The sequence below is a fragment of the Hirundo rustica genome, unplaced genomic scaffold (assembly GCF_015227805.2).
Source record: "Hirundo rustica isolate bHirRus1 unplaced genomic scaffold, bHirRus1.pri.v3 scaffold_160_arrow_ctg1, whole genome shotgun sequence".
Taxonomy (NCBI): Eukaryota; Metazoa; Chordata; class Aves; order Passeriformes; family Hirundinidae; genus Hirundo; species Hirundo rustica.
In genome coordinates, this window is record NW_026690236.1 from 35,144 (window position 1) to 55,687 (window position 20,544).

Here is a 20,544-nt window from a genome sequence, read left to right on the forward strand (position 1 = left end):
GGAAATTCTTGAATAAAGCCCTAGCCCGAAAAATACTTACAGAAATACATAATCTAACCCACTGGGGAACCCAGGGGTTATGTGACCATTTCCTAAGGGAAAACCTATGTATTGGAGTACACGAATTAGCAAAAGCAGTTACTCAAGGATGTATAATATGTCAGAAAATAAATCAAAAAGTTATGAGAAAAACTGAGCCTGGAGGGAGGGAGTTAGCCTTAAGGCCCTTCCAGAACGTGCAAATTGATTTTACTGAGATGCCCCCTGTTCAAGGTTACAAACACTTGCTAGTGATCATAGATCACCTTACCCACTGGGTAGAGGCATTCCCTACAAAAAGAGAAACAGCAGAAGTAGTAACAAAAATAATATTAGAAGATATCCTTCCTCGGTATGGGCTGATGAATAATATTGATTCAGATAGAGGGCCACATTTCACAGCACAAATTCTACAACAAGTAACACAAGCCTTAGGGATAAAATGGAGGTTACACACCCCATGGCATCCCCAAAGCTCAGGCAGAGTAGAAAGGATGAACAAGACCATTAAAAATGTACTGACTAAACTAATAGCAGAAACTCAACTAAATTGGCTTAAATGCTTACCCCTAGCATTATTACGAATCAGAACACAACCACGAGCAGATATAGGAGTGTCACCATATGAAATGTTATTCGGGCTTCCCTTTTTGTTATCTCCTTATAGTTCTAAAGACTACCTGGAAGGAGAGGAAGTCACTAGAAAATATCTAAAAACCATTGGACAAACCCTAGAAAATCTCAGAAAGAAAGGCTATCTTCCTCAAACTTCCCCTTTGGATGCAAACGTGCATAATATCAATCCTGGAGATTGGGTATTGATCAAAACGTGGACTAATACCCCACTGACCCCGAAGTTTGAAGGTCCCTACCAAGTACTGTTAACAACTCACACAGCAGTGCGCACTGAAGAAAAAGGATGGACCCACATCACCAGAGTTAAAGGGCCAGTACCCCCTCCTGGAGAGAACCCGAGTTCAGCACCCTCACCGGATGAAACCGAGTGGACAGTAACACCACACCCGAAAGACTTGAAATTAACCTTTAAAAAGAAATAAGAGATAACAGAGACTGTGAAAACCTTTTTTCAGTTGCTTCTCCCCAAATCAGTAGACTCAAAAAAAAAAGGGGGGGGGGGGGGCACAATAAGAGTTAATTTATGTAAACCTAAATTAGTTTTTTTTGTAATTAACAATTTAGATAGGTTTAAGTAATAGATATATTAAAAAAAAGTATAAAGTTTTTTTTTATTAATTTTACATATAGTTTAAGTTTTATAAGTAAGAATTTAAGAAGTTTAAGGTTTTTTTATATGATAATTTTTAGATTGTAAGTTTTCTAAGTAGCAATTTAAATAAGTTTAAGTAATAGATATTAAAAAAGGAGGTTTTTTGTATTAATTTTAAATATTGTTTAAGTTTTATAAATAGTGTTTTAAATAAGTTTAAGTTTTCTTATATGTTAATTTTAAAAGTTGTTAAGTTTTATAAGTAGCAGTTTAAACAAATTCAAGTAATAGATAAATTAAAAGAGTATAAGTTTTTTTTGAAAACAAAGGTAAATCTCCTACAGAACATTCTCTAAGGGCAACTAAATTAATAGGGAAGGGAAGTGGAAGCATGTAAGTGGGTTCTTTAGGAGACCTCTCCACTCCAAGAGGCAAGGCCGGGTGCAGCAAGAGATCCAGGAAGGATGGCCCATACCGGACTCTTGGGAGGGATCGTACTGATGATGGTCATAAAGCACACCTACGAAACAAAAGCCTGTACTAACTGCTACCATCCAGTGTACGATGGAGAGGATCTCAGATCCTTATTCAGGGTCCATACTAACGTGAACCCAAACTGCTTTGACCACTCCCAGTTGAATACTTGCCAAGAGGATGGAAAAGTTTATTGGACCACAAAAAACACAGCTAGTTATGCACAGCGCCTATTTGGGGAATGTCCTATAGGAGATACTTGGTTATGCTTTGAAGCAGATCAAAAAGGATTAAGAGATATAATCAAAGAAAAAGTGTTGACAACAAAATTTGAAAAAAGCCTAGACATCCCATCAGGAAAAAACCTGTTCATTGACTTAGTAGAAAGAATCAGTCGAGAATTAAATTTAACCGAGTGCTGGATATGTGGAGGTACACAAATGTCAGGAAATATGGCCTTGGGAGGGAATTAGTTTAAGCCCTCTAGAAATTCTAAAATGGAAACAAACTGAACAGAATACACGAAGTCTAAGAACAAGAGGAAGAGAGAAGTGGGATCTCAAATCTAAAATCATTGGGGAAGAATGTATCATGAGGACAGGAACCAGGTATCAAACCCGTGTAGGAAAATTAATGTGTAAAAGGTATATAATAGTGATAAACTCAAGTGCTAAATGGGTTCCCAAAGGGCCTAACAAGTATTGGTCAACTGAGAACACTGAAAAATGTATCTTTAATGAAAAGTATGAATTATATGAATGTATTGACAAAGCTATAAATCCTTTTTGGGGAATAAAAGAACTGTCTCGGTTTTGGCAACAGCCTTTTGAAACTAGGGAAGATTACTGGGAAGCTCCAAATCACCTGTTCTGGATCTGTGGGGATACTGCTTATACAAAATTGCCTGGGAATTGGTCGGGAAGCTGTACAATAGGGATCATAAAGCCAGCTTTCTTCCTATTACCCAAGAGATTAGGAGCACACCTAGGAGTCCCGGTATATGACAATCTGGGAAACGTCGAGCGAAAGAAAAGAGATACTCTAACAATTGGTGGAGACCAAAAATGGAAAGGAAAAATATGGACCCCAGAAGAAATCATTAAAACCTATGGACCAGCTACATGGGCACAGGACGGGTCCTGGGGGTATCGCACTCCAATCTACATGTTAAATAGAATCATCAGGCTCCAGGCTGTGCTAGAAATGGTATCTAACCGAACAGCTCTCGCATTAGACCACATCAGTGACCAACTAACACAAACAAGAGCTGTAATATACTAAATACATCTTGCTGTAGACTACCTTTTAGCAGATGAAGGAGGAATCTGTGGTAAATTTAATTCGTCTGAATGTTGTTTAGAAATTGATGATAAAAGTGCAGTAATTAAAAACATCTCAAAAGAAATCAGAAAGCTAGCCTATGTGGGAAATCAAGAGTGGACTCCTTTAATGGACACCAACTGGTGGAATAGTTTTTGGTCATTCAAAGGGGATTGGTGGAAGAAAGCTGGGTTTATGATAATTTGCTCAATCACCGGGTTAATGTTTTTACCCTGTCTAATCCCATATCTAATTTGAACAATTACCTCCACGGTACAAGCCAGTATCCAGATCCCTAAAGCAACCAGTCAAAAACAAACCAAAATGATGGTGATAGAGAGTCAAGAACCCTCACATGAGAATGCCAAAGAAATATATGAAAAAGTTCCAAAAATGTAGAAAAATTTATTTTCAAGAAGAAGAGGTAACAAATTGATGCGAGCCAAAGCTCAATCAAAGAAATAGGGGGGGGAAGTTGTTATAAATAAGTTCTATTCAAATAATCTATGTTTTAGTTACTTGATTTTTAAGTAATTCCATTAAGATTGTTAATACTAGTTCTGTTTAAAAAAATTGCCTTATTCCTGTTTTAATATTGATTAATCACCTTATTTACTTGTTTGTTAATTAAGAATTCACCTTATTACCTGTATCTCTGCTCCCATACGTCGGATAGCATCTGAATATGCAAATAAAAAGAACACTGTGTTCTTTTTATTTGCATATAGCTGTGTGTACTTCCTCCTCCGTGTTGCCAGGGGAGCAAGCAAGCTCTCCCCCAAGGCCAAGCTTGATAATAAAGAAACATACAAAAGAGCAAGTCGCTGACTCTCTCTTTTTTTCCAAAACAAGCTGGGGGAAGCTGTCCCAGCCAAGGACTGCAGAGCCACTCCTGGACACTGGGAATCCCTGCAGGTGCCTCCAGCCACAGGTGAGGCTGCAACCTCGTTATGAGAGGGCCCAGCTCTGACAGTGCTGAATAAACAAACTGACAGCACTTCTAGTGCGGGAACATCTGCTTTCATTCTCCTCTTGGGTTTCACCCAAAGCCTGGCCTGGGCTCAAGGACTAACCAAGGAGTTGACTTTGATCCTAAACTCCCAGACAAGGCCAGATGTTAGATTTCATGGCCTTGTCCAGTTTCTAAATACAGAAATGTCAATCCATGTTTTACTAATGAGTGGATACATCTATCACCGCTCTAATGACCATGCATATTTACTTAATGAGCAGATACAAAGATAACCTTTGTTTGGAAGGTTCATCCAGAGGTCTCCTTTGGCTCAGGGCCTGTTGTTCAGGCCTCACTCAGGCCTGTTGTCCAGGCCTTGGAACTTGAGGGACGTGGTTTAGTGCTGGGCTTGACACTGCTGGGTGAGCGGCTGGACTCGATGAGCTCAGAGGTCTTTCCCAACAGAAAGGATTCCATAATTCCAGGATTCCATCTGCTGGATTCAGCCAGGTCCATGTTAGCATGTTCTGCAGTATCCATGTTAGCTCTTGCTCAGCTCTTGAGGCCTAAGGCTTCAGCTCCTTCAGCTCCTGGTGCTAAGCTGCTCACGCTGAACAAGACAACTCACAGACAAGAATACAGTTCATGCAATTCTGTTTGGGACACTGAGAGGGGAGGCTGTGAAAACAGGAGCATTGTTTGGTGTGGCCTCCTCTCCGCCCTTCACGCCTTTCAGTGCTTTGAAGCAGCCAAGAGCTTTCTCCAAGAGTGCAATGAAGCAGCTGTTCCAGCTCCCAGGTCTGGCTCTTCCCAGTCTCTGACCTTGCCTGCTTTTGTTCCTCTTGCTGTGCCCTCTGTGTCCCCTGTGCTTGGTGGCTGCTGCCCAGCACTGTGGAACTGGCACAGACCCAGTGGCTGAGACCCTCCTTTCTCTGCCCTTGGAGCTGCCTGCTCACAGCAGCATTTTCCATCTGGAAGCTCCACGTGGAGAGGGAGTCCCCACCTCTGCTCCTTGCACAACCTCCAGGAGCCCAGGGCTGCCCTCTCAAGTTCCTGCTGGCCCTGAGGGCTCCCAGGTGCCTCAGGCTGCTGTGACACCACTGCACACGGGAGGGAAGAGTGGCAGGGGCTGTGCTGAAAGTCAGCTCCATGTGCTGCTGCTGCTGCTGTGGGGGTCATTTGTGCAGCCCTGCCCCAGAGTGAGGGATCAGATCCAGGCACTGCTGCTGCTCCCTGGGGATCAGCCACCATTTGGTTGTTGCTGTCAGGGCCAGCAGAAGCGGTGGCTGGAGCAGCGGGTGCTGACAGTGCCCCAAGCCCCGGGGCTGGAGGGGTCCCTGGGCTGGGGCTGGCAGGGAGCTGCCCCTTGTTCTCCCTCTGCCTCCCGCAGAGCTGGGCCGGGCACAAGTGGGGCAGCACAGCAAACAGGGAGCCTGCCAGTCTCTTCCAGCCCTGTCTGCTCACAGTTTGGCCCTTGGAGCTTCAGGTGGACACAGGCAGCTGCTTCTGCTCCCTCTGTGTGTCCCCGTGTTCAGCAGTGCTGCTCCGTCAGTCTGTGCCCAGCAGTGGGGAAAAGCCTCAGCCCTGCAGGGCCTGAGCAGCTCAGCCAGCGGGAAGGGAGCTGCTCCACATGGGAACCAGCAGCAAAGGACTGTAGCACCTTGTTCTTGGGCAGAGCCCAAATTCTGTGAGGGAATAACAGAGTTATTCAAGTGCAGTGGTGCAACAGCAGTGCAGGTGCTGTGCCTGCAAACACATGGCTCAAGATATGCAAAAGAATTCTGCAACTCTTGACTAGAACAAGATGTCACCAGTGCTGAACTCCAGTTATGTCCAAACCAACTACTTTACACATCTGGTGGTCTCTGCTACATTTTTTTCTTCAGGGTAGGTTTAATTATACAAAGCCGGAATAACAGAACAATGATTATTCTGAAGAATTTCAGAAATGTTACGAGAAGTTCTGAAAAGATTTAGTTTTGCTGCCCAGGTTGGTGGCAAAGAATTGGGCTTTCCTCTGCTTCTGCCATTGCGAGGCAGCCCAAGACTTCCTGATGGCTAAAAGACACTCCCCTTGGGCAAGAGTACTGGGATTCATCCCAACAGGTGCTGGGAGAACACCTGGATTTACCAATTCACAGCATCACAGAATCAATCAGGTTGGAAAAGACCTTTGAGACCACCGAGTCCAACCCGTGCTTGATCCCCACCTTGCCACCCAGACCGGAGCACTGAGTGCCACGGCCAGTCGTTCCCTGGACACCTCCAGGGGTGGGGATTCCACCACCTCCCTGGTCAGTCCACTCTAATCTAAGGTCTAATTACCCTTTGGTGAAGAAATTCCTCCTGATGTCCAACCTGAACCTCCCCTGCTGCAGCTCTAGCATGTCCTCCCATCCTGTGGCTGTTCTCTGGGAGCAGAGCCTGCCCTCCCTGGCCGTCCCCTCCTGTCAGGGAGTTGAGCAGAGCCACAAGGTGTGCTTCTCACAGCTCTTAAAAGAGAATAAAAATTGTATGAATCTAGCTAGGGACTGTCAACTTGAAGTTCCCAATTCAGAAGAAATTCAAGTGTAGCTTTCAAAAAATGGGTACAAAGGAAATAAACCTCCTTTTTCCTCTTTCAAAAGAAATGAATCGCCAGACCAAGTTATCACAGGTTACTCTTCTTCCTTTCACATATAGATGCATACAAATTAATGAAGTTATTCTCGGAGGATGAAATTAAGTTGTCAAGATCATAATCCACTTCAAAGGTAGGTCTCTCTCCAAAAATTACAAGAGCAAGAAATACAGCAAAGTGTGCAGTCAGTCCCCATATCTTGAATGACCTTTTACGTTCCTCATCATCGTATGTAAAGCAGTGTAACCGAGTTAAATAACCTGAGGAGGCTTGGTAAGGGAAGGTCTTGTAATTTAAGGGCCTGACAAAGTACTCCAAAGGCTCAACGAAAACCTCGCTCACTTCATCTGGATTAGGAGTGACCTGGAATGTGTCCTCTATAAATCCTACAACTGCTGTCACCAAGTTATTCATCTGAAAAGAGAGAAAAAAACCCCAAACCAACAAATAAGTAAATGTTAAAAAAATCAACAAAGCCTTCAAACACTTGCTTGTACCAAGTAAAAATGTTCATTAAAAAAAAAAAACCACAAACATTTTATTGTCACAAAATGAGTACAAGAAGCCTGTGAACTATTTTTAAATACAATGCAATTTAGTCCCCCGAATAGCAAGTTATTTAATTTGACTTGAAGAATTTGAAATCATGTTTTTGTATTTGTCAAAAAAGATTTTACAAATACTCTGTTCATCCTGTATAATCACATAGCAGTTAAAAAGGCATGCCAGTTTGCTGCAGAAGTAAAAAAAAAGCATACATGCTTTCTCATGGGTCTTCCTTACTTACTTTTTAAAATTCTGATTTTAGTCCAGATTTTCCATATCCTTCATCACATTCCTCTATCATTTTCCTAGGATATAGGAATTTTCCAGATTATGGAAGTGTTTTTCTAGAGGTACAAAAACATTATTGCAATCTATTTAGCCATAAAATACACCACTTTTTGAAACACCTTATTTATGGACATTTTAATTCTAAATTGAATCCCTTCTTCCATAGGAAGGCAAAATCTACTGAAATCATAGTTTGCCTCAACGGAACATCAAAATTCTTTAGGATACATTGCTAGTTCTATTCATTCACACCAACAAAGACCAAGTGTTCCGTAGAAAGGAGGGAGAGCAAAACAGTGTTTGTGATATTTGATTCACGTCTGGAAAGACTCCGTCCAAGTCAGAAGCACCTGGAATGTATATATTGAGAAGACTAAGTATCATTTGACATGTACAATATTCGTGGTTTTGGGAGAAACCCTCCCACAGGGCCCCCCCTCCCCTCCTCCAACTGGTTCGGGAAAAAAGATTTCCTCAGAGAGAAGTGGAAAAAACCTGTTTATTAAACAGGCAAAGCACTCCCAGCACAATACCCGATGACAAGAGCTTCGTGCCGCTTGGGAGAAACCAAAACCACCACAGTGGTCCAAAACCTACACCATCTCTCCTACTGACTGAGGTGATTGCCTGGAAAACGGGGAAAATTTGATCCTTTTTACGCACTGCCTTGGAACTACGTGGCTTTAAGGTGAACTGTACAGAAATTACAATTTGAGAAGTTAAAGCTTTTTGCAATACCGTTTTGAAAGCAGTTCTTTCCCTTTTTAATGGGGAGAGGACATTGCTAACAGATAGAAAAACGGGAGGCACAGTAATAAACTGCTACCTGGTGAACAAAAGTAGCCTTCAGAAACTGCAATTCCTCTATTCCTGCGATTACCTCTATGGGAAAACCGATCCTATGTCATACTTGTAGAGATTGCTTCTCTGCTGTGGACTCCAGGACGGTGTGGATGGATGTAGAAGAGAGATCTCTGAAGCTGGGTTTTAGAAGATGAGGTTTGTTGTAAAGGATGAGGAGGCCTTGCTCTGAGCTGCCAGACTGCAGCTCGTGGCAAGGCCTAGGGAGGTGGGGGAAGGGAGAGGAAATTCCAAGAGAGGAAAGTCCTTGGAGAAGGGTGCCAGGCAAAGAGGGCGTCCAGCCCCCTCGGGACCCTTTATCAGGAGGCTTCAAGGTGGGCTGGGACAGGGCTTGTGCCAATGGGGTCACAGATACCTGATACTTCAGGGGAGGGTTACAGGTGTGGGATGAACCACACATTGGGGTGAGACAGAACATTCCATTTGACCTGGGTCTGGCTGCAGGTGACCTTCAGCTGGTCACATAGCTGTTTTCCCAGACATCCAGTAGCTAGGACATCTCAAACATCAAAATTTACTTTCAATTCTATCTCATTTACAGGTTTCACATTCTCAGAGTCTAAGCAATCATATTTACAGGGCTTTCTGGCTTCATCCTCCCCAACAATACTGAACACTGCTATTGAAATTGAGAACCTGTTCACTTACAAACGGTGACCTATACCCCAAAGACACCTCTGGGAGTCTCACTGCCGGAGGTCCCTACACAATCCCGGTGCATGTCCCCTCTGGTGGTCCCTCTGCGTCTGCATAGCCCAGGAGTCAGCAGACACTGAACCAGACACCTGCGAGGCCACAGCAGCCTGCTGGGACCCTGCCTGGCTGAGTGAGATCTGCTGTGGTGGTTTCAGGCAGATTTTGGGAGAAACGCCCCCAGGAAACTCCCCCTCCCCTCCCCCAACCGGTTCAGGAAAAGACTTCCTCAGAGAGAAGTGGAAAAAACCTGTTTATTAAACAGGCAAAGCACTCCCAGCACAATACCCGATGACAAGAGCTTCGTGCTGCTTACGGAGGGATAACAAACTTAAAGAAAGTCTCCTCTTGAGGGTCGTCACTGTGCTCCACCGCTCCGTCTCCGCTGACGTTGGGAGAAAAGGAGATGTGTAGGGCTGGTCTTGGTGGGGTGGGTCCCCTGTGGAGGCCCCTGGTGCTTCCCCCAGGTCCTTAATCTGGAAAGGTTGGAAAAGTTCTGAGGAGAGGGCAAAAAAGAAAAAAAGGAAGGAAAAAAAAAAAGGAAAAAAGAAGGAAAAAAAAAAGCAAAAAGCTTCAGCTATTCTACAGCATCTAACTACGCTAGCACTAAACTAACTAACTAACAACAGAGCTTCTTTCGTCTTGCAGTGTTCCAACTCCCCCGCTTCAAGGTCACTCCGATGAGCAGAGTTTTCCTGGGGAAAAACAAACCGCGCTTGCCCTCCCCTTTGCACCTAACAGACGATTGTGGGATACACAGTCACCCTAGGACACACACCTTGGCTGTTCTCCAGGCCTGCTGTGACAAACTGAAGCTCATGATTTGGGAACTCCCACCTCTCCTGTAACTCTGGATCCAGAGTTTGAATTCTATAGGAGAGCTGCGGAACTTTTGTCTCCATGCAGAAATTTGAACTTTCATCCTCCTTCTTTCCTGTGAAGAAAGAATGATGTCACTGGGTCACTAATCATTCCTCCATGAGCAGGAGATCAGCTATCTGACACAAGGATGCCCAAAGGCTCTGATTTAACCTCCCTGACAGAGGGTCTCTCCTCAGGGCTCTCCTGTGTGTGGTTTTTTCATTCCTCATTCCCCCTTAGAAATCCTCACCTCACAGAAATTCCATTTGGCCATGAAGGCGGCATCTGGGAATGGTTTTCCATTGAACCACAGATTTTAGCAGGGAGGGGACAAGAAACCCAGACCAAGTTTTCAACCCATTTTCAAACTTTCAATTGTGCTTTCTATAGCCCAATAAATAGAGCTCCAGCTCTGAAAAGTGGGTCACAGGTATAATTCTAAGCCCACAGTGGCTTGAGCCCGCAGGAATTCCAGGGGTTTCCCTGGACTCCTCTGAGCTGCTCCTTGCCGTGGTTTGCTGGCTGAAGCCACAACAAGAACAGGACCCATGGTCAGGGAAGGCCGATCATTTCTCACCTTTCCCTGCCCGGAGGGCACGAGGCCATTCCCAACACACTTTGTGTCCTCCCTGAGCCAGGCCCAGGTGCACAGCCTGGGGCCAGCCAGGCCACACTGGTGTCTGTGCCCCAGCTGACTCCTTCCCCTTCCCAGCACCAGCTCCTGCAGGCAGAGCTGCTCTCCACAGGCCCTGTGCTCACAGACACGTCCAGGCTCTGCTCAGGGAAGCTCCTCTCCCTGCTGATCATCCATAGGGAAACAAGGCTGGTCTCACATGTGCCCCAGCATGGCACCAGCAGTGGGAGAGCTGGAGAAGGGCAGTGGGGAAAGGGAGGGAGATGGGAACAGGACTTCAAGGGGGGAACCTTAACAAGTATGAGGCAATGTGAGAACTCCCAGCACACACCCTCTGCAAAGGTGACGGACAGAAGAGGGACTTGGACCACCTGCACCTGCAGAGAACACTTCAGCATGGAGGTGTTTCGGTGCCATGGATCACAGAAGCTGCTCCCTGAGGAAGGACTGTCCCTCCCCATCCCCTCTGAGGAGCTGAGCAGGGTGAGCTCACAGGGTGCTCGGCCTGTAGAGCAGCTTCTGCCTTCAGAGAGAAACATCTGCTTGGCAAGGGCCCTGCTCACCTTTGTTCTTCTCCAACTCTGATCTGAGACACTGAAGCTCATACTCTATGGTCTCTGACCAATCCTCTACATTTTCTTTCAGAGTCTGAATTCCATGTGAGAGCTGCCGGAGGTATTTCTTCAACCTGGATTTCAGGGACCATAGAATTTCGACCTCTTCTATTCCTGTGAAGAAAGAACACTATCACTGAGTCACTGCTGTTTCCTCCTTGAGCAGGAGACAGCTATCTGACAAAAGGATGCTCAAGGGTTTAATATCCCTGACAGAGGATCTCTCCTCAGGGCTCTCCTGATGGTTTGGGGTTTTTATATCCCTCATTCCCCCTTAGAAATCCTCACCTCACAGAAATTCCGTTTGGCCATGAAGGCAGCATCTGGGAATGGTTTACTCTTTAACCACGGATTTTAGCAGGGAGGGGACAAGAAACCCAGACCAGGTTTTCAACCCATTTTCAACCTTTCATTTGTGCTTTCTATAGCCCAATAAATAGAGGTCCAGCTCTGAAAAGTGGGTCACAGGTATAATTCTAAGCCCACAGTGGCTTGAGCCCGCAGGAATTCCAGGGCTTTCCCTGGACTCCTCTGAGCTGCTCCTTGCCGTGGTTTGCTGGCTGAAGCCACAACAAGAACAGGACCCATGGTCAGGGAAGGCCGATCGTTTCTCACCTTTCCCTGCCCGGAGGGCACGAGGCCATTCCCAACACACTTTGTGTCCTCCCTGAGCCAGGCCCAGGGGCACAGCCTGGGGCCAGCCAGGCCACACTGGTGTCTGTGCCCCAGCTGACTCCTTCCCCTTCCCAGCACCAGCTCCTGCAGGCAGAGCTGCTCTCCACAGGCCCTGTGCTCACAGACACGTCCAGGCTCTGCTCAGGGAAGCTCCTCTCCCTGCTGATCATCCATACGGAAACAAGGCTGGTCTCACAAGTGCCCCAGCATGGCACCAGCAGTGGGAGAGCTGGAGAGGGGCAGTGGGGAAAGGGAGGGAGATGGGAACAGGACTTCAAGGGGGGAACCTTAACAAGTATGAGGCAATGTGAGAACTCCCAGCACACACCCTCTGCAAAGGTGACGGACAGAAGAGGGACTTGGACCACCTGCACCTGCAGAGAACACTTCAGCATGGAGGTGTTTTGGTGCCATGGATCACAGAAGCTGCTCCCTGAGGAAGGACTGTCCCTCCCCATCCCCTCTGAGGAGCTGAGCAGGGTGAGCTCACAGGGTGCTCGGCCTGTAGAGCAGCTTCTGCCTTCAAAGAGATGGAAGTGTGCTTGGCAAGGGCCCTGCTCACCTTGAGTCTTCTGCAGCTCTGCTCTAAGACGCTGAAGCTCATACTCTGTGGTCTCTGACCAATCCTCTATATTTTCTTCCAGAGTTCGAATTCCATGTGAGAACTGCCGGAGGTATTTCTTCAGCCTGGATTTCACGGACCATACAATTTCCTCCACTTTGTTTCCTGTGAAGAAAGGAAGATGTTACTGGGTCACTGCTGTTTCCTCCTTGAGCAGGAGATCAGCTATCTGACGCAAGGATGCCCAAAGGCTCTGATTTAACCTCCCTGACAGAGGGTCTCTCCTGTGTGTGGTTTTTTCATTCCTCATTCCCCCTTAGAAATCCTCACCTCACAGAAATTCCGTTTGGCCATGAAGGCAGCATCTGGAAATGGCTTTCTCTTTAACCACGGATTTTAGCAGGGAGGGGACAAGAAACCCAGACCAAGTTTTCAACCCATTTTCAAACTTTCATTTGTGCTTTCTATAGCCCAATAAATAGAGGTCCAGCTCTGAAAAGTGGGTCACAGGTATAATTCTAAGCCCACAGTGGCTTGAGCCAGCAGGAATTCCAGCGGTTTCCCTGGACTCCTCTGAGCTGCTCCTTGCCGTGGTTTGCTGGCTGAAGCCACAACAAGAACAGGACCCATGGTCAGGGAAGGCCGATCGTTTCTCACCTTTCCCTGCCCGGAGGGCACGAGGCCATTCCCAACACACTTTGTGTCCTCCCTGAGCCAGGCCCAGGGGCACAGCCTGGGGCCAGCCAGGCCACACTGGTGTCTGTGCCCCAGCTGACTCCTTCCCCTTCCCAGCACCAGCTCCTGCAGGCAGAGCTGCTCTCCACAGGCCCTGTGCTCACAGACACGTCCAGGCTCTGCTCAGGGAAGCTCCTCTCCCTGCTGATCATCCATACGGAAACAAGGCTGGTCTCACATGTGCCCCAGCATGGCACCAGCAGTGGAAGAGCTGGAGAGGGGCAGTGGGGAAAGGGAGGGAGATGGGAACAAGACTTCAAGGGGGGAACCTTAACAAGTATGAGGCAATGTGAGAACTCCCAGCACACACCCTCTGCAAAGGTGACGGACAGAAGAGGGACTTGGACCACCTGCACCTGCAGAGAATACTTCAGCATGGAGGTGTTTTGGTGCCATGGATCACAGAAGCTGCTCCCTGAGGAAGGACTGTCCCTCCCCATCCCATCTGAGGAGCTGAGCAGGGTGAGCTCACAGGGTGCTCGGCCTGTAGAGCAGCTTCTGCCTTCAGAGAGAAACATCTGCTTGGCAAGGGCCCTGCTCACCTTTGTTCTTCTCTAGTTGTGCTCTGAGGCCTTCAAGCTCAGACTGTTTGGTGTCCTGCAATTCTGTGAACAATTCATGCAAGGCTTCCATTTTTTTCTTGAGCTCCTGGAAGGCTACATCCATCTTACACTCCATGTCTTTTTTGGTCTTCTCATTCTTTCTCCTTCCTGTAGAAAAAGATTGGTGTCAGTGGGAAACTGACATTGCTTGCTTGAAGGGGAGACCATCCATCCTGCAGGGGATGACCAAGTCCTCTGTTTCGAACTCTCTTCTTGAGGGTCTCTTCTTGGGTCTTCCTACAGGTTGGGGTTTTGTTTTCTCTCCTCCAGGCTGTCCGGGTCTGTGCTGGGAAAAGCCCACTGCTGGGACATCTCTACACCCTGGGATCCTGGGGTCCTGGGCATCTGCATGGGGATGGGCATTGTAACAAAGGACTGGCCTTTGGAAATGGGAATTTATGGACAGGAGGGATTGTTTGATTTGACTGCACTGGGTCCTCATGCACAACAGAGCTCTGGATCTCCTTCTTGCTTGGCAGGGTTTAGTTTCCAGAGAGTGTGGGCAAGGACTGGCACTCACCTGCACAGAGAGGCTTCTGCCTTTGTCCCTGTAGCTAAGCTCAGGATGAGATTCCTCCTTTAGGAAGGAAAGGAAATCCCAGAAGGGATGTGCTATGTCTTCAAAAGCATTACCAATTGCAGGGAACACCCTCAGCCAGAGTAGGACGTGTCTCTGGTCAAAGGTCACCCCTCTGACCAAACTGATCCCTCCCCAAAGGCCAGCCCTTCTGTGCTCTGGAAGGGGTTCTGCAGGCAATGTCCTTGGGGGAGAGACCTCCACTGGCTTCACTTCTCTCAGGGATTACACATCCCATCCCAAGGGTTCCCAAGGATGGCCACAGACAAGAGGAATGCGATCCAACACACTTACGATATCTGCTGAATGCCACTTCCACAATGTTTTTAGACAGAAGCACAGCAGCCGTTGTTACTGGAGAGCAGGTACATATAAAAATAAAATCAAAAGGAAAACAGGATATTTAACAAGGGCCTTTCCCCAAGGAACTTCAGGACTGTACTGAGCAGGTTCTGGAGCAGAACACATCCCACAGCCAACCCAGGAACCACGAGGTCCTGTGGACCAGGAGCCTCACAGCAGTGCTGGAGGGTTTCTGACCCTTGGGGCCCACTGAGGCTCTCCTGGGCCAGGAAGCTGCCTCAGCTGCCACAGCACTCAGGCACCTCACAGGCGCCTCAGTCCCACCAGAGCACAGCCACCCACAAGAGGGTGAGGCTCTTCTGCCTAACTCCGGGCGTGGAGAGGGACCTCCCAGGACCCTTCACTGACCCTTAGCACATTCGTTTCAGCCTGACCCCTCAAAGTCTTGCTCAGCAACACCCCCAGCTAGAGTAGGACATGCCTCTGGTCAAAGGTCACCCCTCTGACCAAACTGATCCCTCCCCAAAGGCCAGGACTTCTGCTGTGCTCTGGAAGGGGTTCTGCAGGCAATGTCCTCAGGGCAGAGACCTCCACTGGCGTCACTTCTCTCAGGGATAACACATCCCTTCCCGAAGGTTCACAAGGATGGTGGCCACAGAGGAGAGGAATGGGATCCATGAGTCCACACTTACTTGCAGACTCAAACTGGCCTCCTTGAACATGCCGCCATGAACTTTTTTTTTTTTTTTTTTTTGTGGCCATCGGGCTCACATGAGCAGAAAAACTAAAAAGAGAAATCTTCACTACAATATTTCCATAAGGATTTAAAAAATGCATTGAAGAGCTTCTTTGGGACACATATGCCCCTTATACTACTCAAACCTCTGATCCACTCAGGGTTTTTTAAATTACTTATTTTCCCTTCCACCACTGTCTAAACAGAAGTAATACTTACGTTACTTACTTAAGGTTTTACTCGGTTCAGCCATGTCCTTGTTTCTTGTCTCCTGTGTCCTTTTCTCAAGGTTCACTCTGCAATGCAAGGGAAAAGAGGGGCAAAGTCTCTGTGGTGGTCACAGGACTAGAGAAGATAATGCAGTTGATAAGATGTTCTGCTGTACTCCCACCTGGTCCCTAACCTTAAATCTTGTCTGCTCTGGAGCTCTGAGAATTCTCACAGACATGTACATCATCTCCCTTGGGGAAAATTAAGATTTTCTGCTTTTGCAGAGTGCAGAATCTGGTCTTCAACCCCACCCACAATTTTCCACCGAGGTAAGGGACCATTTTTCATTCCTTCAGACTCAAATCCTGGAGGTTATCCTGACCAGCTATAAAGGAATCTATGGAGAAAGGACAAGTGACATGGCTGGCTGCAGATGCCAACCAAACTTAGCTCACTTCCCCTCCTCAACTAGACAGGAGGAAAAAATATGACTCAGGAGCTCACATAGAGCCCAGGACATCCCTTCACCAGTTGCCATCATGGGCAAGCCAGACTCGACTTTGGAACGATTGCTTTGCTTTCTCTGCAATTCCCAGTAGAGCAGCAAACTGAGCAACAAAGAGAAAACTGAAGCCACCTCACTCCCACTCCCCTCTCCTCCTGGTTGTGAACACACCTGGTGCAGGTGGCTGGGGGCAGCTACAGTGCCAGATGCAAGTTGAGCACCAGGTGGGAGCCTGAGACAAGAGCCCTTGAACTGCCAACAAAGCAGAACAAAGGGCACCAAGAGTGGTGGCACAGCTGGGGAAGGGACACTGAGAGACCCAGCAGGAGCCGAGGGCTTGGGAGGAAGACCCACACTTGAGCCTTGGGCATGAGGACTGTGAGGAGATAAAACTTAGGGGTTCCTTTGTTGGAGGAACAGCTCAGGCTGTTCCTGTGTTACTGCACGGGGAACAAATGGCTTTATGGAATCAGACATCTGAGACTCTGCTGTGGGAAACCTGGTCTGGAAGCAGGGATGACACAGGGGCTGAGTGGGAGTGGGGGATGTGAGGAGTCCAGCAGGGCCCATTGGGGCACTGGAGCTGTGGAGGGGCTCCCAGCACTGAACATCTCTGGTGGCTGGAGTGTGATGGCCAGAGACCCTTGGGAATGGTCAGACTGGGAAGGTTCCTTAATATCCTCTTCTGCACAGCTGGCTGCAGAAAGCATGGCCTTGCTGACCCTTCCAACAAAGCCGCCTGTCCCTTCTGACCACAGCCATCAGAGGACAATGGTAAGGTGAAGGCAGAAACAGGGACTGCTCAGGAGTGAGGAAGGGTCTGCTCAGGGCACAGCTCACTGCCACGCTCTGCTCTCCCTCTCTTTCTTGCCCTCCATTTCCCTGTGCTGTCTGCTCCTTGTGACTTTCTGTTTTCTTTGCCCAGGGCCATGTTCCACAGACGAAAGTGGACCTGGACTGAATTCAGGAACCCTTTTGCCAAAAGCTGCTACATGTTGAGAAAGCTTTCCTGGTGTTGAAAGGGAGTATAGACCCTGGTGAGGAAAAGAGCTCCGCTGAGGACTGTAAATAGAGAAATGCCAGCAGGGACCCAAGAGAAGCCACTGGCCCAGGGCCCATGGCTGTTGCACGGGTCCAAGCCCAGGACTGAACCCTGCTCTATTTCCTCCCACTACCTTTCCCTATTTTGCTATGGTCTGAAAGGAGGGAAAGAATATAAATGGCATAAAACACTCAATAGTTGAGGGTTCTTCCTCCTGAAAGCAGAGCAATAGAGTGATGGCTTCTTAAACAGCAACAATGAATAGATGATGTGCACGTGGAGCTGTCATGAATGTGTCTCTGCTATTATGAACACAGACGTGTACCTCAGATCATCACTCAGGGAAAGATGGTTATGCTTCCAGAAATGGGTCACCCTGCTTCTCACAAATTCTTCACTTCTCTCAGAGAAAAATGGTTCTCTCTGTCTCTCTCACACATTTAGAAGGAGCCCTGACAACTGGTTTAGACAAGAAAATTATCTTATGCAGGGCCAGATGTTTAATCCTGAGCCAAAGCTGAAGCTTTGAAAGAAAAAAGAAAAGGGCAGGGGCAAAAGGAGGAAAGGGGAGGAGAGGGAAAAAGAAAACAAACGGGAGGAGCAGGGGGGGAAGGGAGGAGAAAGAAAAAGTACAGCCAGGAAAAAAAAAAAAAAAAAAAGGAGAAGAAAATCTCTCTTCTGCATTGCCAGTGATGCCTTTGTTGGCCGGAAGCCAACAGAGTCTGGTCTGCCAAGAGAGGCTCAATCAATTAGACATTTTGAATTATGCATTGGCATTAATACCAGTATCTGAGTGAAATCCAGGAGGACTGTATGAGTGGTGGTGAAATATCATTATGCTTTCGTTGGGGTGCTAAGATGAGGTATTGTTTTAATTTTTATATTTATATTACTAAGTTATACTCTACAAAACAATATTTCATTGTATTTTCAGATTTAAAATTTATCTAATCAGCTAACGTCAAAGAAACAAACAATTGCCCACAATGAAATCATGGCACCCTATAATCATGGCTGTGCCTATATCAATATGCTACTTACTTTTTACTTTCCCCCCAGTTAATGTGCAGCAAGAGTCACAGCAGCAATTTTTGCTATCAGATAGAAAAAAAAAATTAAATAACTATGTAAGGCCTGAATTGACAATTTTTTCTCTTTGTAGGAATGAATTAGGTACTGGATTCGTATCTGTGGACTGTGAGCAGGAAGAGACAATGGACTTTGAATGGGAATTCCATGAAATATTAACTTTACGGTCTTCCTCCAATCCTTCTTGACTGGACCCTGACCCTCTGCAGCACAGCTGGGCCTCAAAGAGGCAAAGGCACTGAAAGCCCTGGGGACTCTGGAGGGCAGCAGGGATCCTTCAAGCCTCAGCAAAGGCCTGTGAAGGCCCCAGGATGGTTCCGGGAGCAGCGTCCTTTTCCCATTAAATTCTCCCTGGGAGAACTGGACACAGCACTTGAGGGCCTCAGCAGTGCCCAGCACAGAGGGACAGTCACTGCCCATGAAGTCTTGTGAGGAGGGGGTGTCACTGCTGTACATTGCCAATAGGGATTCCATTGGCCTTGCCTAGATGGGCGACTGCAGGTGCAGATTGCTCCGCTGCAGATATTTCTGTTTGGGCAGTGTCACACTTCTGTTGTTGGTTTTGTTGTTGCAGACACTGATATTCTTAAGGAAATCTCACCAACACCTGAAGGACAGCTGGAGGATTCCCCCCTCAGTTAGCCACCAGTGCAGTGGTTCCTGACTGCCACAGTGCCCGTGTCACTGGGCAGGTGTGCTGTGGACGTGCTGGGCAGAGGGGGCAAACCCTCTGCCTGGCCATGTATGCCAGGGCAGTTGCCATTCCCCATGGGAACCTGCTCACTGGCCTGCAGACTCCTCCAAATTGCTCCCAGAGCTCTTCTGCCAACTCTCCCTGATGATCAAGCAGTTTCTAGACTGCCAAGACAGTGTCCCCGCTTTCTGACCCCTCCACTGCTCACTCACGCAAGTCAACCTTTGCCCATCTTGTGGAGGATCTCCATGCACCCCAGATGCTCTTCAAACCTCCCATCCTCATCCTCCCCGACACTCCCTCCTGGCAGAGCCTCTGCCCTCCCACTGCATTCCACCAACACCCAGGCACAGCCTTCCAAACCATTTAGGGATGGTTTTGGCTCAGAAAAAAAAAAAAAACAAACCAAACATGTATGCAGCTTCTGAGATCAAAACAAGCAATACTGGATTGTTAGGGGTGCAGAAACTCCAATTCGGGAGCTTTTGGGCTCAGAAACATTACTTTCGGGAGCAGAAGGAGCAAGCCGTGGGGAAATACAGGAGCAAGGGGCTGTCACCTACCTGGAACAAGGCTGGGAAGAAGCAGCTCCGCCGTGGGGGTGTGAGCACCGGGGGGCTCGTCACGCTCTTCCTCGCCCGCTCGACCCCTCTCCGTCCCCGCCTGCTCCCCTTCTCACCCCCAGGGCTCCTGCCTCCTCCCCCAGCAGCTCCTTTCTCGGTTTTACACCGACTTCCTGTAAATGCCTTGAAAACTGAAAGTGAAAATGCCCCGACTAGGAAGCAGCTCCTTGGGCGGCATGGGGGGAAATGGGCACACCCAGCGGCCCCTCCCTGCCCCTGGAGGCCTCCCAGAGGCACCGGGAATGCACGGGAGGAGACTGGGAGCACTGGAAGCCAACTCCACGCTCTGGTGGCAAACAGGCTACGTGGCTTGACTTAGGGGCATCAGGAACACTGATTTTCACAACTTCATGGCTTAGAAAACCTCCATTTCACTAGTTTGGGTGCTATAATAGTGATATGAGGAGCTTTGGAATGGAAAAAGATCATTTGGGGGGCTTTGGGGATCCAGAACACTGATTTTGGCTATAGAAAATACAAGCTAGAGAGCTAGAGAGCTCTGAGTCTCAAAGAAAGCAAATTAGGGGTATTTTGAACTCAGAAACACCCATTTAAAGATATTTTGGTGTCTGAAACACCAATTTAGGGAGCTGAGAAACACTCATTTAGGGAGGATTTGGGCTCAGAAATATCAAATTAAGGAGTTTTTGACCTCCCAAATCAAAAACCTATTTAGGGAGGGTTTTGCTCACAAGGGCTGGCAGACTGACTATACCCCAAACCCACCATGGCAAGTGCCGTGTGCTGTGGTGGTGAGAACAACCACTGGATGACTGCAAACATACCCTGTGTCCCGTGTCACTGCCTGGGACACTGTCCCGGGCCTTGAAAACACGTTTGGGGGACACAGCACTGCAGAAAGAATGGAATCACACAATGGAAGGCATTTCCAAAACAACCTTATGGACACCTGACCAAGAAGCAGGCGCTGAATGGATTTATTGCATCCTCTGTGATGGACCAGCCTCTGGAAAGATGGAGTGATGGAATGGGCTGGTGAAGATGACAGCAAACAAAGGGTGGTGGCACTGTAACATTCAGTTGCAAGTGATGTTATTCTT

At 47.6% G+C, this 20,544-nt stretch overlaps 1 protein-coding gene across 1 annotated transcript; it reads right to left on the bottom strand.

The window, feature by feature from the left end:
• Positions 1-9,375: 9,375 nt before the first annotated feature.
• Positions 9,376-16,003, bottom strand: LOC120747687 (uncharacterized). The gene is made up of 7 exons (XM_040053708.2): positions 15,549-16,003; positions 14,576-14,635; positions 13,645-13,812; positions 12,368-12,532; positions 11,080-11,244; positions 9,800-9,955; positions 9,376-9,497 (listed from the first exon to the last, which is right to left on the bottom strand). Exons 1-7 carry the CDS (start codon positions 15,571-15,573, stop codon positions 9,493-9,495), a joined length of 744 nt encoding a protein of 247 aa, XP_039909642.1. The 5' UTR covers positions 15,574-16,003; the 3' UTR covers positions 9,376-9,492.
• Between the last annotated feature and the right edge of the window lie 4,541 nt (positions 16,004-20,544).